General features: G+C 45.9%; 1 protein-coding gene across 2 annotated transcripts in view; it reads right to left on the reverse strand.

The window, feature by feature from the left end:
* Positions 1-16,351, reverse strand: part of fam210b (family with sequence similarity 210 member B) — an 89,510-nt gene extending 73,159 nt beyond the window's left edge. Inside the window, exon 1 of one of the 2 annotated variants that reach the window (XM_072514681.1) lies at positions 15,925-16,351. In XM_072514681.1, coding sequence (XP_072370782.1) covers positions 15,925-16,146 — 222 coding nt within the window. In that variant the 5' untranslated portion in view covers positions 16,147-16,351. The remainder of the gene's footprint in view (positions 1-15,924) is intronic. The other variant, XM_072514680.1, reaches the window with a different exon arrangement.
* Positions 16,352-17,001: the final 650 nt, after the last annotated feature.

A 17,001-nucleotide genomic window follows, 5' to 3' on the forward strand; every position in this document is an offset into this window, starting at 1 on the left:
ACAGAGATAGATAGGTTCTTGATTACTTTTAAAAAAAATTTAGTGTACCCGATTCATTATTTCCAATTAAGGGGCAATTTTAGTGTGGCCAATCCACCTAGCCTGCACATTTTTGGGTTGTGGGGGCGAAGCCCACGCAAACACGGGGAGAATGTGCAAACTCCACACGGACAGTGACCCAGAGCTGGTATCGAACCTCGGACCTCTGCGCCGTGAGGCTGCAGGGCTAACCCACTGCGCCATCGTGCTGCTCAGTTCTTGATTATTAAGGGGATGAGAAACATATCAGCCATGACTGAATGGCGGAGCAGACTCGATGGGCCAAATGGCCTAATTCTGCTCCTATGTCTTCTGGTCTTAACATGAAATACTGAAAAAATATTAATTAGCTTCGGCTTAAAGTGACACCATAATATTAGGGATTAAATCATGTACATCTCCATTTGGAAACTAGTGAAATTTCCTACAAAATAATATATACACCCTGCATTATAGACTGAATGTACTAACAGCTTGGAGGCGAATCGTAATAGTCATTACATTCAGTATTGTTTTCGCATTAAAAGCATCTAAATCAACACCCAGTACAGATATCTCCAGGGTAAATCATACCTGTCACTGCATATTGACTCACTAAATCTCTGGGCTTCACAATGCCACTACGTTCAAGCTTATTAAATTATCAGCCTCTAATAGTCTCCAAAGTGACTCACAAATTGACCACTGCATTCAGGCATGCTAATCCCATGATTATGCTGGTGTCAGCGCTAAATCCTCAGGGATAATTTGTTTCCATGCAGAAACAACCTGCACAATTCGGAGCAATTTCACAGACTACAAATTCTTTTTAAAATTTGAAAGAAAGCACATGCACGCACAAACAAATGTTTGGTCAGTTCTGAAAGTTTATTTTCTACTATTTATCAAAGTTATTCCAGTATGTTTCCAGCTATCTAAGAGTTCACTAATATAGGCTGCTGGACTTCCGGTGGCGGCTATGAAGGAGTAAGTCGCACATTTGGTGGCTCCCGCTCTGGTCGGACTTTTGGACCTTTTCTACCCCGATTTTCTACCGGACTTGAATTGTAAAACTGATGACAGAGGCAATTGTTTACTGAATTCCCACATCAGTGCATGGAGAGAAGGACTAGAAGTGCTCATAAAGGCAGAAACAGAAAGACAGAGAAGGCTTGGGCTGAAGCTGCAGCAGGAGACAGCATGGCGGAGGACTGGACCTCTGGTTTGTCGACCCAGCGGTCAACGGAGCAGCTGATGCAAGTTATTCAAGAAGGCTTTGCGAAGCAGAAACGGGACAGCTTGGACCCGATAAAAGAGTCAATTGAGCGGCTGGAGTTTAGATTGGACGCCCAAGATCGGGCAATCCAGAAAATAGAGAAGGCGCTGGCTGAGCAGGAGGAACATCAAACAGCAGTGGAGTTGGAGGTGGGGATGCTGAGAGGCCAGCAGAAAAGGCTCCTGGAGAAGGTGGAGGACCTAGAGAATAGGTCCCGCCGGCAGCACTTGAGAATCGTTGGGCTCCCGGAGGGGTCAGAAGGAGCTACTGCTGGGGCATACATAGCGGGTATGTTTGAGAAGCTGTTGGGGGGGGGGGGGGGGGGGGGGGAACATTGTCCCGACCCTTGGAGGTGGACAGGGTTCACAGAGTGCTCACGAGGAAGCTGCGAATGGGAGACAGCCCCCCCTCACCCCCGGAGGGCAATGGTGGCGAGATTCCACAGGTACTTTGATAAGGAGCGCATTCTACAGTGGGTTTACCAAGACCCGAGTATGGAGGCGGCCAAGAGAACAGCAGGCTTCAACCAGATTAGGTCGTTCCTTTTTAAGAAAAAGTCGAAGTTCGGACTGTTGTTTTCGGCCCATCTCTGGGTCACACACGAGGAGCAGCACTTTTATTCGGGTTGCCTGAGGACACGCTGGACTTTGCGAAAAGGAAAGGACTGGTGGTGGACTGAGAACTTTTCAACTTTCTGGTTTTGTTCTTTTTGTTTTTCTGTTCTTTTTTTTTAAAGTTTCTCGTTTTTTGTTTTGTGGAAGCTGTTTGTAATGCCTTTTGCATTGATTTGGAACCAGCGGTACAGCTGAGTGAGTTAAGGTTTTCGTTTGCACTGTTGGGGGATGGAGGTGTGCTTGCTTAGATCTTGGTGTTTTTCTGTCGGGCAATTGTGTGGGGATTGTTTGATGTTGGAGTATGTTTGTATGAGCAGGGGGGTGGGGGGGGGGAACAATAGGTGGGAGGCTATCCAGTGCCAGGGATGGGGGCCACCAAGCAAGCTGGGCAGGCTAGCTCATGGAAGCGCAGTGGGGGGGGGGGTGCATATGTTTGGTTTATTAAAGGGGTTGGGGGGTTAATGTTCTGCTGACGAGGGAGGGACTTGGGCTAAGGGACAGAGAGGAGGTTGGGGGCGGGGGCTGCCTGGTGGCGGATCAGTGGAGGGGCGGGGCATGGGCTGGAGACAAGCCCAAAAAAAGGGGATGGCTGATCGGCGAGGGGGGGGGGGGGGGGCAATGAGCCCCCCAACTAGGCTGATCACTTGGAATGTTCGAGGGTTAAATGGGACGGTCAAGAGGGTACGTGTACTTGCGCATCTTAGGGGACTGAAAGCTGATGTGGTAATGTTGCAGGAGACGCACCTCAGAGTAACTAACCAGATTAGATTGAGGAATGGCTGTCATCTCTGAGGTCAGTCAGCTCTGTCACTGGAGACTAGACTCACAGACTAGAGGGGTTGGGTTCCTGATCAATAAGCGGGTGGTGTTTGAAGCGGGTAGAATAGTCTTGGATGTGGAAGGTCTGTACATTTGTTCTCTTTCTTCTGGCCTCTAATTGTTAATCTGCGACTTCCGGGTGCGGCAATGACCAGCTGAGTCGCACGTTTCGGCACCTCCCGTTGGAACGGACTTTTGGGCTCTTGATAGGAGCCCCAACGGCAATTTAAACGGCCAAAATCATTGTGTGGTAAACTAGAAGGGAATCCCCCCGGACACACATGGAAAAAGGAGAGGATAGCGGCCGGATTGCAGAAGATCCTCTGGAGCAGCGGCAAGGAAGGGAAGCTCGAAGCAAGATGGTGTCGGAAGGTGGCCGTTTGTTATGGGGCCCGGAGCAACAAGATTTCCTGCGGCGCTGTGTGGAAGAGCTGAAGAAGGAGTTGAAGAAGGAGGTGTTGGCCCCGATATTACAGGCGATTGAAGGGCTAAAGGAGGAGCAGAGGACCCAGGAGCTGGAGCTTCGGGTCGTGAAGGCAAAGACTGCTGAAAACGAAGATGAAATACAGGGCCTGGTGGTGAAGACAGAGACGCACGAGGCACAGCACAAAAGGTGTGTGGAGAGGTTGGAAGCACTGGAGAATAATTCGAGGAGGAAGAATTTAAGAGTCCTGGGTCTTCCCGAAGGCGCAGAGGGGGTGGACGTTGGGGCATATGTAAGCACGATGCTTCACTCGCTAATGGGATCGGAGGCCCAGGCAGGCCCTTTGGAGGTGGAGGGAGCCTATTGAGTTTTGGCGTGAAGACCAAAGGCTGGAGAAATACCTCGAGCTATAGTGGTGAGGTTTCTCCGCTACAACGACAGAGAGATGGTCCTCAGATGGGCGAAGAAAACTCGGAGCTGTAGGTGGGAGAACGCGGTGATCCGCGTATACCAGGATTGGCGTGCAGAGGTGGCGAGAAGGAGGGCAAGTTTTAATTGGGCTAAGGCGGTGCTTCACAAAAAGGTTCAATTTGGAATGTTGCAACCGGCGAGACTGTGGGTCACACACCAAGGGAAGCACCACTACTTTGAGACAGCAAAAGAGGCGTGGACATTCATTGTGGACGAGAAGCTGGAATAGTCTGGCGAGAGAAAGAGCTTCAGGGATAACGTGGTGGGGTGATTATGTGGGGCGAGGAAGGGGAAGGGGGGGGGGTGGGGGATGATATTTTTTCAATTTGTTAATTCTTCGACCCTGTAACTTTTCTCTCTTCCCCTGGTTTGGGGGGGGGGGGGGGGAGTATGAGGAACTGTGGGCGCCGGTGGGAAGGAAAGGGGAAGGAGAAGGGAAATGCGCCATTAGGGGCGGGGCCGAGTGGGAAACGCGGGCTTTGCTCCCGCACCATGGTAATTGTGGCGGGAACAGGGACGCAGGAAGGAGGGGGCCTCGCACAGTGAGGGGCCGAGGGCAAAGGGGGAAGCCGAGGTCAGCCAGAGTTCGCTGACTTCTGGGAGCAACATGGGGGGTGCAACTACGCTAGCGGGGGATAGAACATAGAACAATACAGCGCAGTACAGGCCCTTCGGCCCACGATGTTGCACTGAAACAAAAGCCATCTAACCTACACTATACCATTATCATCCATATGTGTATCCAATAAACTTTTAAATACCCTCAATGTTGGCGAGTTCACTACTGTAGCAGGTAGGGCATTCCACGGCCTCACTACTCTTTGCGTAAAGAACCTACCCCTGACCTCTGTCCTATATCTATCACCCCTCAGTTTAAGGCTATGTCCCCTCGTGCTAGCCATTTCCATCCGCGGGAGAAGGCTCTCACTGTCCACCCTATCTAACCCTCTGATCATTTTGTATGCCTCTATTAAGTCTCCTCTTAACCTTCTTCTCTCTAACGAAAACAACCTCAAGTCCATCAGCCTTTCCTCATAAGATTTTCCCTCCATACCAGGCAACATCCTGGTAAATCTCCTCTGCACTCGTTCCAAAGCCTCCACGTCCTTCCTATAATGCGGTGACCAGAACTGTACGCAATACTCCAAATGCGGCCGTACCAGAGTTCTGTACAGCTGCAACATGACCTCCTGACTCCAGAACTCAATCCCTCTACCCATAAAGGCCAACACTCCATAGGCCTTCTTCACCACCCTATCAACCTGGGTGGCAACTTTCAGGGATCTATGTACATGGACACCTAGATCCCTCTGCTCATCCACACTTTCAAGAACTTTTCCATTAGCCAAATATTCCACATTCCTGTTTTTCCTTCCAAATGCATGTAGCGGAGGGGGAGGGGGGGGGGGGGGGGGGGGGAGTTAACTGGGTTGCTGCTGCTAAGGAGAAGGAGGAGCTGTTATGGGACGGGGTGGTCGGGACGGGGGGGGCATCGTCGGTGGGATATACGGGTACGTGGGAACCGGGTGAGGAGCTGGGTTAAAAAAGGGGATGGCTAGTCAACAGGAGGGGGGGGGGGTAAAGAGCCCCCCAACCCGGCTGATCACGTGGAACGTGAGAGGGCTGAACGGGCCGATTAAAAGGGCATGGGTACTCGCACACCTAAAGAAATTAAAGGCAGGTGTGGTTATGTTACAGGAGACGCACCTGAAACTGATAGACCAGGTCAGACTACGTAGAGGATGGGTGGGGCAGGTGTTTCATTCGGGTTTGGATGCAAAGAATAGGGGGGTGGCTATCTTAGTGGGGAAACGGGTACTGTTTGAGGCAAAGACCATAGTGGCGGATAGTGGGGGTAGATATGTGATGGTGAGTGGCAGATTGCAAGGGGAGGCGGTGGTTCTGGTGAACGTGTATGCCCCGAACTGGGATGATGCAAACTTTATGAGGCGTATGTTGGGGTGTATCCCGGACCTGGAGGCGGGAAGGTTGGTAATGGGGGGAGACTTCAATACGGTGCTTGATCCAGGGCTGCTGTGCAAGCATTTTGCTGGCCTTCTCTCCATGCTCATAGATCATGGAGAGGGGGGGCAGCCAGGGAGATAGGGAAAGTAAATGACGGAGATGGGAACCTGGTTGGAGATTCAGCAGGGATGAATAAGGCATTTAGAGATTTCTACAGTAGGTTGTGCATGTCGGAACCCCCTACGGGCCAGGAGGGGATGAGGCACTTCATGGAGGGGCTGAATTTCCCAAAGGTGGATGGGGAGCTGGAAAAAGGGCTGTGGGCCCCGATCGGGTTGGAAGAGATAGAGGAGGGTCTGAAGGCCATGCAGTCAGGTAAAGCCACGGGGCCAGACGTGTACCCAGTGGAGTTTTATAAAATATTCTCTGGGATATTGGGGCCTGTGTTGATGAGGATGCTCAATGAGGCAAGGGAAAGAGGGGTGCTGCCCCCGATGATGTCACAGGCCACGATTTCGCTGATTCTGAAGCGGGACAAGAAGCTGTGTGGGTCCTACAGGCCGATATCCCAGTTGAATGGATGCCAAATTGCTGGCCAAAATTATGTCCTCCAGGATTGAGGATTCTGTTCCGGACGTTATTGGGGAGGACCAGACAGGGTTTGTTAAGGGTAGGCAGTTGGTGGCCAATGTAAGAAGGTTGTTAAACGTGATCATGATGCCCCCAGAAGGTAGGGAGGTGGAGGTAGTGATCGCAATGGATGCAGAAAAGGCTTTTGATTGGGTAGAATGGGATTATCTGTGGGAGGTACTGGGACGGTTCGGATTTGGGCGGGGCTTTATTGACTGGGTCAGGTTACTGTATCAGGCTCCTGTGGCAAGCGTACGGACAAATAGGACAACATCGGACTATTTTAGACTGCACCGGGGGACGAGACAGGGATGCCCCCTCTCCTCACTGTTGTTCGTGCTAGCTAGAGAGACGTTGGCAATTGCTCCTCAAGGGGCTGGTCCGGGGGGGGGGGGGGGTTGGGTGAAGCACAGAGTCTTGCTCTATGCAGATGATCTGCATCTGTATGTATCGGACCCATTAGGAGGGGATGGAAGAAATCATGAGGATTCTAGGGGAATCTAGGGCGTGTTGAGTAGAGTCAACGCGTCCGCAACATGTGCCAAGCTCAGCCTGATACAATTCAAGGTCGTCAGTCGTTCATCGGGCTCACATGACAGTGGCCCAGATGAGCAGATTCTTTGGGGTGGAAGACAGGTGTGCAAAATGTGCAGGAGGACCACGAACCATGTCCACATGTTCTGGACATGTCTGAAGCTTAGGGGATTTTGGCAGGGGTTTGCAGATGTCATGTCGACGGTGTTAAAAACAAGGGTGGCACTGAGTCCAGAGGTGGCGATTTTCGGGGTGCCGGAAGATCTGGGAATCCAGGAGGAGAAAGAGGCAGACATTCTAGCCTTTGCTTCCCTGGTAGCCCGGAGACGGATACGATTAGCTTGGAGGGACTCAATGCCCCCGAAGTAGGAAACCTGGCTATCGGACATGGCTAGCTTTCTCTGTTTGGAGAAAATCAAGTTCGCCTTGAGAGGGTCACTGTTAGGGTTCGCCCGGAGGTGGCAACCGATCATCGACTTGCTCGCGGAAAATTAATCGGCAGCAGAAGGGGAAGGGGGGTGGGGGGGGTGGGGGTCAGTTTAACTTTGAGTAGGGGGTTAATAAAGGTGGGACCTGTAAGGAAGGGAGACGGCTTTTGCACTATGTTTATAGTTTCATGTACATTGTTTATTTTGTTGTTACAATACCAAAAATACCTCAATAAAATGTTTATTAAAAAAAAAATTAATATAGGCTGCGAAACAGAATAGTAGGTTGGGAGATTGCATGGGATAGCAATTTTCTTAATGCATTAAATGACAAAAAGAAGGCTGCAGGCGTTGCAAACATAAGCACAAAGCCATTGAGGCCAGAAAGAATTCTGGGAGCAGAATTTTGATAAGCACCATTTCTGAAGTAAATGAGGGATTTTACAGACGAGAACATCAATGAATGAGCGAGTGCGGTCGAATGCAAAACACAACTAAATTGTACACTTCTGGTCTTAATCGGCATATTTTTGTTCTGAAGTACTGAATCGGTTACCACTGACTTGCTAAAGCGCAGGAGGAGATAGCCATTCGGTCCATCGGGTTTGCACTGACTCTACAAAATGAGCAGACTTGGAACCATTCCCACGCTTCCATCCTGTAACTCTGCGTATTCATCCTTTTCAAATAATAATGTAATTCCCATTTGATGTCAAATGAGCAATCCTGCCACTTTTTGAGATGCAGCTTTTTATTCAAATTCCTATATAATGATGCCTGATTTGATCTGTTGTCAAAACAGTGCAAACGTTTCATGTTTCTACAGACAGCCTGTTCGTGACTGTTTCTGATTGCTCCGACAAACTCAGCTTTCGTATTTGCAACACAAAACATCCTTGAAAGGCCTGGTTATAATCACTCCCATGACTCTGCATTTGCACAATTATCCTTCCTGGTCTTCAGGGTTACAGGGACAAGTTGAAACTCTTGAAAGGTAAAGTTAAATTTGTGTTTGTGAAAGTGTTTGGTGCTGTACATTCATATGGCAAGGCTTCTCTTTTTCTCACCGTTCTTACCAGTCATGCATTAAATCTCATCTCATCCCAACACTTTTCTGGTTCAACAAAAACAGAAAATGCTGGAAAATCTTAATAGTGCCGACAGCATGGGTGGTGATAGAACGGAGCTAACATTTCACGTCTGGATGACCCTGCCTCAGAGCTGATGCAACTTTGTCTTCAGACAAGTATTTATTATTTCAGCATTGCAAACAGACACAGTGGCTGCCAACATTACTGGGGTGCCCTGTTTTATCAGTTAATAGTATGAACTCCTCTTTCACTCATTCTGTGTAAAAATAAAACAAGCTTTTAAAGGACGCTTTGCATTGCAAATACCAACACTGGGTCTGTAGGGGCAACCAGAACTGACAAAAACAGGCAGAGAAATTCATCTGCACTGCTTATTTAACCTAATAGATAATCATACAACTGTATTTATACAGCAGCGTGTGAAGGAACTGCCATCAGTTTGACAGATGTATAAATGCAAGAAAGTGCATGCTTTTAGCCATCCAGCGGGACTGGTTAGCTCTTGTACAATACTACAACAAAAGAAGTAGATGCACTTCATAAAACAGATCATCCTTAGTTTATGTTGAACTCACAATCAGACCACACAATGTGCTGCTGACGTTTCTCCTTTATGGTACTGGCAGCATGTCCATTTGCTTTGCTACTTATACTGGTATGGTATACTGATAATGATAGAAGCAGTTATTGCATGTCAGCACTAGTAAACTGTATAGGTCCCTCGTCTAAAATATGTAATCTGTATAGATCGAACATCAGATACACTCGGGTAAATAAAACAACACATTTCTGAGGCCATTTTTCTTAGGCCTAAAGTCATGGGGTCGACTTTTACGCAGCAGTGAGCTATCAGCATTTTATCATTACCCCTCTGAAACTGACTGGAACTTCAGGATGCTGGTAAGACGTAAATCCCGAATTTCCAGCCTGTCATATGGTGCTCCACCACAGGCTGCAACTGTGGCCCTCCCACCCCCAGAACCACCATCACCAAAATCAGTGAAAATGCAACTACCCTGCCTCCACATCACTGTTAGAAACTCCATTAAAAAGAACCTGCAGCTTGTTTCAACAGCGTAACTGGAGTTTTAATGGTGACATGGCTAGTTAAATGTAATAAACAACAGAACTGAACTGAAAAAAGACTTTTACATTTGTAGATCGATAAACCGGTGCCTTTTTCAAAATTTTAATAATACTGGCAAGGTCACCAGGCAGAACTACACAGTGCTCCATTTGAATGGTGCAGTTAGATCTTTACACAAACCTGATAAGGAAGACATGGTGTAATATCTGACCTGCAAGATGAAAGCATCCAAATATTAAGAGCCGTAAATAAATGAAAAGTATAAACTAATTAAATCAAATTATTTATTGCATGGGCCGTAAGGAGTTCACTTAACACCTCTAGCTATCACTGGATCATGTAGGCATGCAACGTTAATCCCACCCACCAATGCCTTTGGTCACCATTGTGCACCTGCTTTTAAGATCTAAATGCAACATGCTCACTACTCGTAGCATCCAAGCTTCAGTGCAGTCCTCAGCCCTGCATTCACATAGCCCAATTCAGTGTAAACTAGTACTGCTCCATTATACAAACAACAGATTTTTTACTGCAATTTTATCATGACAACAAAGTCCCCCTGAAAGAGCACACAGTCCCCTTGAAAGCACAGAAATTACTTGAGAAATGAGAAATAATCTTTATTGTCACAAGTAGGCTTACATTAACACTACAATGAAGTTACTGTGAAAGGATGCTAGTCGCCACATTCCGGCACCAGTTCGGGTTCACGGTGGGACAATTCAGAATGGCCAAATTACAGCACATCTTTCGGGACTTGTGGGAGGAAACCGGAGCACCCGGAGGAAATCCACGCAGACACGGGCAGATCATGCAGACTCTGCACAGACAGTGGCCCAAACTGGGAATCGAACCTGGAACCCTGGTGCGGTGAAGAAACAGTGCTAACCACTGTGCCGCCCTTGCATCCAATTATTGTATTCCATCACCTCTGGACATCCCAAAACACTTCACAGCCAATGAAGTACTTTATTTTTTTAAAAAGTGCAGTTACTATTGCAACATAAGGAAAAAAACACAACATGCACAGCAAGCTGCCAAGAAAAACAGCAAAGCGACAAATGGCTAGATGTGGTTCTTTGGTGAACCAGGTCGAGGGATAAATGTCGGCCAGCATCCCACAGTTAATTCCCCACTGTTTTTTGGTGGTGGTGGGGGGGGCGCGACTGGTGTTAGACATGTTCATGTGCTCAAGCCTCTGGAGTAGACCTTGAATCCATGACCTTCTGACTCAAAAATTAAAGTGCTATCACTAAGCGATGGCTGGCACCTTAACTTAGCACCTAAATATCAAACTTCTGAACCATTGTACCATATTGCTACCACATTGTACAGTCACTTCGTCCTATTCCTGAACATCTCAAATAAATTGATCTATTATAAAGTAATTACGCAATATTTGCTATATAAATGATTTGGAAGTAAAGATGTAGGTGAAGAAAGAGACTTGAATTTATATAAAGTCTTTCACTCCCAAAACACTTTCCGGCCAATGATTTACAACTACACTCTAATAATGTAGAAGCGTGGGCAGAGAAAAAAGTTCCTTCACTGTTTTTCCCTGAAACATAGGCCAAAAATGTTTCTGGCACAATAAAGTATTTTATTTTAATTATGTTTCACAACATGATTAAACTTACCCGTAAAATTGTTGCACATGTTTTTGCACACTGTTAGTAAGGTATTTTAGTCCACAGCTTAACTCTTAAGGGCTTTCAGCTAATACACATGATTGTTAGCAAAACACAACTTTTCTCAAGGTAGCCATTTACTCCAAATTCTCAAGGCAGGTCATTTAGGAAAGGGAATGTAGACACCATTACTTGTAATTATAAAATAGTGCATTCTTTGCTTTAGTGTGAGCAAAGCCCAACGGGTCTGCTAGTTTTAATATAGCCGTAAGTGTCTGGATACCTCTATTGCAAAGTTCCTTATAATTTCTGCCTCCACAATAGGCATTTGGTTCTCAAACAAAATATTCCACACTATGCCTTTTACTTCAGACTAATTGACGCAAATACATTTAGCTGCACGTGGTTTATCTTGAAATGTTCAGAGTTGATTAGGCAAATCAAAAAAAAATCATCAGAAATTTTATAGCATGATCCTGCGCTAGTTCATTATTGATTTTCAAAATGGTCCCGGAGTTATAAATGCACAGACATGATTCGGTTTTCTAATTTGCTTCTCATGGGAACAATGGTACATGAAGAGGGGATGTTTAATCAGCAATAGCACCATGCTGTCATCTTGCCCAATCACCAGTCTTCTGTAAAATGTGTTATGCTACTCGGCCAGACGGTGACTGCAACTGAATGTAATCTTGCCCTAATCTGACATCCATATACCTAGTTGGTAGCAGGTGGGGTGGGCGAGCATTAGCAACTGGCAATTAGGAGCCAGGGCCCTGGCCATAATTTTTTCCTTCCTATCCCACTGACAGTGAAATCAACTGCAGCACTCCCAGGGTGATGCCCATTGACATCAAAGGGGGCTGCAGCCGTTGATTGAAACTTTCACTTTACTGACGTACACATGATGTATTTAGCCTTAAGAACATTGCAAGCTTAAATTCATCAAACCTGCTCTATCCAAAACAATAGGTTTTGACCCAGAACGCAATCGCCCTGCTTTATCCACCAATCATCAGTCGCCAAAATTAAGCACATCACAGCTGACTAATCATTTCTGTTTAAACTACTCCCCCACCTCCAGCCATAATTCTAATGTGACAAGGGAGATCAATTTCATGGACCATGAGTTTCACATTGAACGAGATGCCTCAGTTATTTAATTCATAATTTCCAACCCAACGGCACTGAAAAAGGTGGAGAGTGAAATGAGTGATTACAGAATATAATCAGGAGGAAAAATCCCGTCACAACAATTTAAGAAAAGGAAAAACTCAATTAAATTGTTTGGCGACCGGGACAACATACATAAAATTGTGTGCATTATGCCTTGCATAATTGGAAATATTCAAAATATTGTGATCACTGCAGCACCACTTAATGAAAAATAATATTAGTACCTAGATTCAATTATTGGATTCATCCCTCAAGATATTAGTCAAGTCAATGTGTGTGGCTTTAGTAATGTGTTCATTTAGTTTCTCATTCGATCTATCCATTTAGTCCACTTCATTACAATAAAAATCTACTATTCTGCTGCCATTACTGACCAACCCTTCCCACATAACTTTACCATTCAAAATTACTTATTGTACTAATATGGACTTTTTCTATTACAATATTATATTGGATACAATTTTCAAATTTTCAGTTCTAAATTCAAAGGAATGCTACCTTTTGTTCAGAGTTTCAAGCAGCAGATGTTTCATACCTCATCACACTTGGCTCGTGTGAAGATTTCTGCACATTTTCACAATGCTAACTCATCATGGTACTTGTGACATTATCAGTGTTTGCACTCCCACAATATCTGGCTGTAATTTTCCACAATTATCACAAGCGCCTGTTTGAATTCCATTCCATCACCCTGCCCCTGTGATCGGCAATTTATTGTGACTCACAGGAAAATAATTTAATTTCTCTCCTGAATGGTTTTAATGCCAGTGAGACGATTTTGTGACAATTTAAACTACACCACAATACAACTATTGAATACCCTGAAGATACTCCCTTTATAGTTACCGATTGCAAATTTATTTTATATTGTACTAAAAGCAACAACTGATTCATTCTGAACTGTTTTGTACCTACCATACTATGGTTAATTAGCTAGCACCCCAATAGGTTTTGATTAGGCATTAACTGGAAACTGTCTGTGTTGGGATGAATTTGTTTTAAAAATTTCATTAGGCTTCAAAAAGCAGTCAGGAATTTACATCAAGTTGTTTCTGGTTTACTATGCCACATTGAAACATTCAAGATTCTAGATTCTGAAGAGGTTTGATAGGATAGAAATTCTAGATTCTGAAGAGGTATGACAGGGTAGGGACTAAGAAATCCTTTCCCCTTGCTGACGAATATAGCACAAGGGGGCACGGTCTCAGGATAGTGGGCTGATCATTTAGGACTGAGATGAGGAGAAATCTTTGGAATTCTCGACCCTAGAGGGTTGGGAGTGTTCCAACATCCAATATGTTTAAATAAAAGCAAAGAACTGCACATGCTGAAAATCTGAAATAAAAACAGAAAATGCTGAATAAGCTTCAAAATGTTCATTCTGCTTATCTCTCCATAGATACTGCCAGACCTGCTGAGGTTGTCCAGTATTTTCTGTTTTTATTAATTATTGAATAAAGGTTGGTCTCTCAGGGAATCAAGGGACAGGCGAGAAAGTGGAGGTCAAACTGAAGATCAGTCATGATTGTATGAAATAGGGGAGCAGGTTCGGCAGGCTGTACACAAGTCTACATCTGCCCCTATTTCCTGTGTTCTTATACATGGAATCCATAAAATACCTACAGTGCAGAAGGAAGCCATTCGGTCCATGGAGTATGCACCAACTCTCCAAAAGAACACTCTATCTAGGCCCTTTTCCCAGCTCTATCCCAGTAACCCCACTCGTTGATCATGGCCAATCCATCTAACCTGCACATCTTCACTCATTGCCTGGACATGAACTTCACTGGAAATTCTGCAGTCAATACTCTGTATGGTCACTGCTCAATCACATCATGAAACAGTAATATTAGCAACTGTTATATTACTCTTTGTGGTAATATATCGTTACTCTTTGCTTCGTAATCCAGAATGGTCTGATGGTGTGATTATAAAGAAAACACCAATCTCTAACTTAAAGCAAACCTGCTTTATTGAATAACAATTAAATTATATTGCGTTTGCACACTCCACAAAACTGTAACTATTAATAAAGTAATCTATGATTTAGTAATAAGTATTGAACTACACGTGCTCCTTCTATCTAGTCTTAACTATGCTGTCATCTACCTCTCTCGCTAACACTTAACTGACTACCCAAGATTCCCTGAGTTCTTATATATATATACTAGGAACTGGTGGTGCCCTCTAGTGTTTGTATTACACGGAGGTATAATAATTAACCCTTTACTTGTATACATATATACATATCATTACAGCAATCACATCAAATAATTTAATTCCTAGTTCAAGCCAGGATAATTCTGTGCCACCAAATGTATCACAACAGCAATCCCTTCTGCCAGGGGTGAACTGTCCTGGTTCCGTACAAGTAAAATGTATGGGGTTGAATACAGTCAAACCAACATTTTCACAACCTTCGCCTTGGTCATTTTACATAGGAACATGTTCCATCTGTCATCGCTCAATGATAAGAGTTCATGACCATTTTGTTCAGTCAATGTTCTCTTCCTATCCTGTCATTTACCAACCTCCAGGGCCGTCAATGTTTCCAAAATCTACCCTGCCTCAACGCACCACGTTTCTACCATAACACAGAACAAGCACTGTGCTGGAGCAGCAAACTTTCAAAAAAATCAGAGTGCGATTTGCCAAGAAAATGTTCCTCGCTTTTCTGCCGCAAGGAACTAACTCATCTGCAAAGTGCATAATTCTGATGCACTGCGGACACTCTGGTCAATTTAAAACAAATGGTGATTTCAGAAAAAACATATTTTAAAAACAAAAACAATCCAAGGTACCTCTACTGTAGTTCAAACATTAATTCCCCTCTAGAATAATAAATAGATCATTTGCCAGCCAGGTAGAGACAAAAACATAGTCTGGAATTTCTTTGCAAATCGCGCCCTCCCTCCCTTACCCCAACTCAGCTGGGCCATTTCTCCAGCGCTTTTCCTCTGTCGCTGTTGGGTTTTAACACATTAAACACAACTGGGGCTGGAGGAGCAGCAGATGGGCTGGAAATGGTCGGGGAATGTCATTGACTTTTTCTGTGTTTTGCCACCAAAAATTAAAAAAAAAAATGACCGGGGTCCTCATCCCCGCCGTTTATCCTTAAAAGTAAAAATGAACAATTCTCTACCCTTCGCGGGTTCACATGTCAAGCAAACAATAAGGAGTCTCGTCCCCCCCCCCCCCCCCACGACTTTTTGTTGTGTCGCCAGCAGACTCCCGCCGACAAAAGAACACATCAGCCGGCGGAGTAATTGCAGAGTCTTGGCAATGACTGTGTGAGTGTGTATCAGTGAGTGAGTATTGGGTGTATGAGTGAGTGTTGTGTGTATGAGTGTATGAGGAGTGAGTTATGTGTACGAGTGAGTGTTATGTGTATAAGGAGTTATGTGTTGTGTGAGTGAGTTTTGTGTGTATGTGTTGTGTGCGAGTGAGTGTTGTGTGTGTATGAGTGAGAGTGTTGTGTGTATGAGTGAGTGAGATAGTGTGTGTATGTATGAGTGAGTTGTGTATGTATGAGTGAGGTGTTGTGCGAGTGTGTTATGTGTTGTGTGTATGAGTGAGTGAGTTATATGTTGTGAGTGTTGTTTGTGCATGAGTGGGTGAGTTGTGTGAGTGAGTGTTGTGTGTGTTATGTGATTGAGTGAGGGATGTGTTGTGAGAGTGAGGGATGTGTTGTGAGAGTGAGGGATGTGTTGTGAGAGTGAGTTATGTGTTTTGTGAGTGTGACCGTCAGCGCTTTGCTCACCGTGCACAGCCCACCTAACGCACCAAGGCGGGCATCTGGCCATCTCTCCCCAGCTGTGCAGACCAGCTCCCCGAGGCTGCGATCCCCTCTGGCGGTCCGTGCTCCCGTCCTGACAGCTGCTGAGAACCGGGAGCCGCGGCGGGCTCCTCCTCCTCTCCCGAGGCATCCGTACAGCAGCAAGACGCGGCTTTGCCTGGACTGCTGGAGAAAGGGCGAGAGCATTTGCGAGGGGCTTGTGTTGTTTTTGCCTTGCCCCCCGCCCCGTCACACACTTCTGAGCAACAATGTTGCCCTGTTAACCCAGTGCGAGCAGAGAGACAGAGCAGTGGAAGTCCCAGTGCGTGTGTCTCTGCTCACAGCGATCCTCACACACTCCCGCTCCTATTGCAGTCTGTGCACTCCGCGTGATTCAGCTGTTGTCAGTTTCACACCAAACCCTCCTCCACCCAGACAGAAACTGACAAAAGAGCCGCCCCATTGGCCGGGACCAATGATGATTGACACTCCGCGGTCCCGCACACGCTTAAAGGCAAAGTCCCAGAGAGCCCTGACATCGCAGGATGCCGATAACAAACTACCAGCAGCCAGACACAAACAACAAGAAATAAAAGGCACTCGGTCCCGGTGTGTCCAAATTTTCTTCTTGGTGCCTGTTTGGGACTGAAAGAGACGTCCCTCAACCCCTTCCCTCCCTCCTTTTCTGTTAATAAAGCATTCATTAATCCCGGGTTCTGAGATTGCATCAACAACAACACAAAAGGGCACAAGTCAATCGTAGTGTTTACCTTTGGGAATACAGGACAATAACTCCTTTCAGAAGGGAATGAGTGAACTGCATGCAGGGGCAATAATGGTGAACTGGAAAGGGCGGGTGAGTTGGACTGAATGGATCGCTCTTGGAAACAAAACAAATAACAAAGGCAATCATGTCAGGACAGCCGGGAACGCAACAGGCCTCCCTGCCGCTTCCCTCACCTTGCACCTTGTTTCCCCCGCCGCCCCGAATGAAGTGCAATGAGGGGCGGCAGATGCTTCCTGTCGTTGCTGGAAACGGGGACGTTTGTGTCCTGTTCGAAT

The sequence above is a fragment of the Scyliorhinus torazame genome, chromosome 8 (genome assembly GCF_047496885.1).
Source record: "Scyliorhinus torazame isolate Kashiwa2021f chromosome 8, sScyTor2.1, whole genome shotgun sequence".
Classification (NCBI taxonomy): domain Eukaryota; kingdom Metazoa; phylum Chordata; class Chondrichthyes; order Carcharhiniformes; family Scyliorhinidae; genus Scyliorhinus; species Scyliorhinus torazame.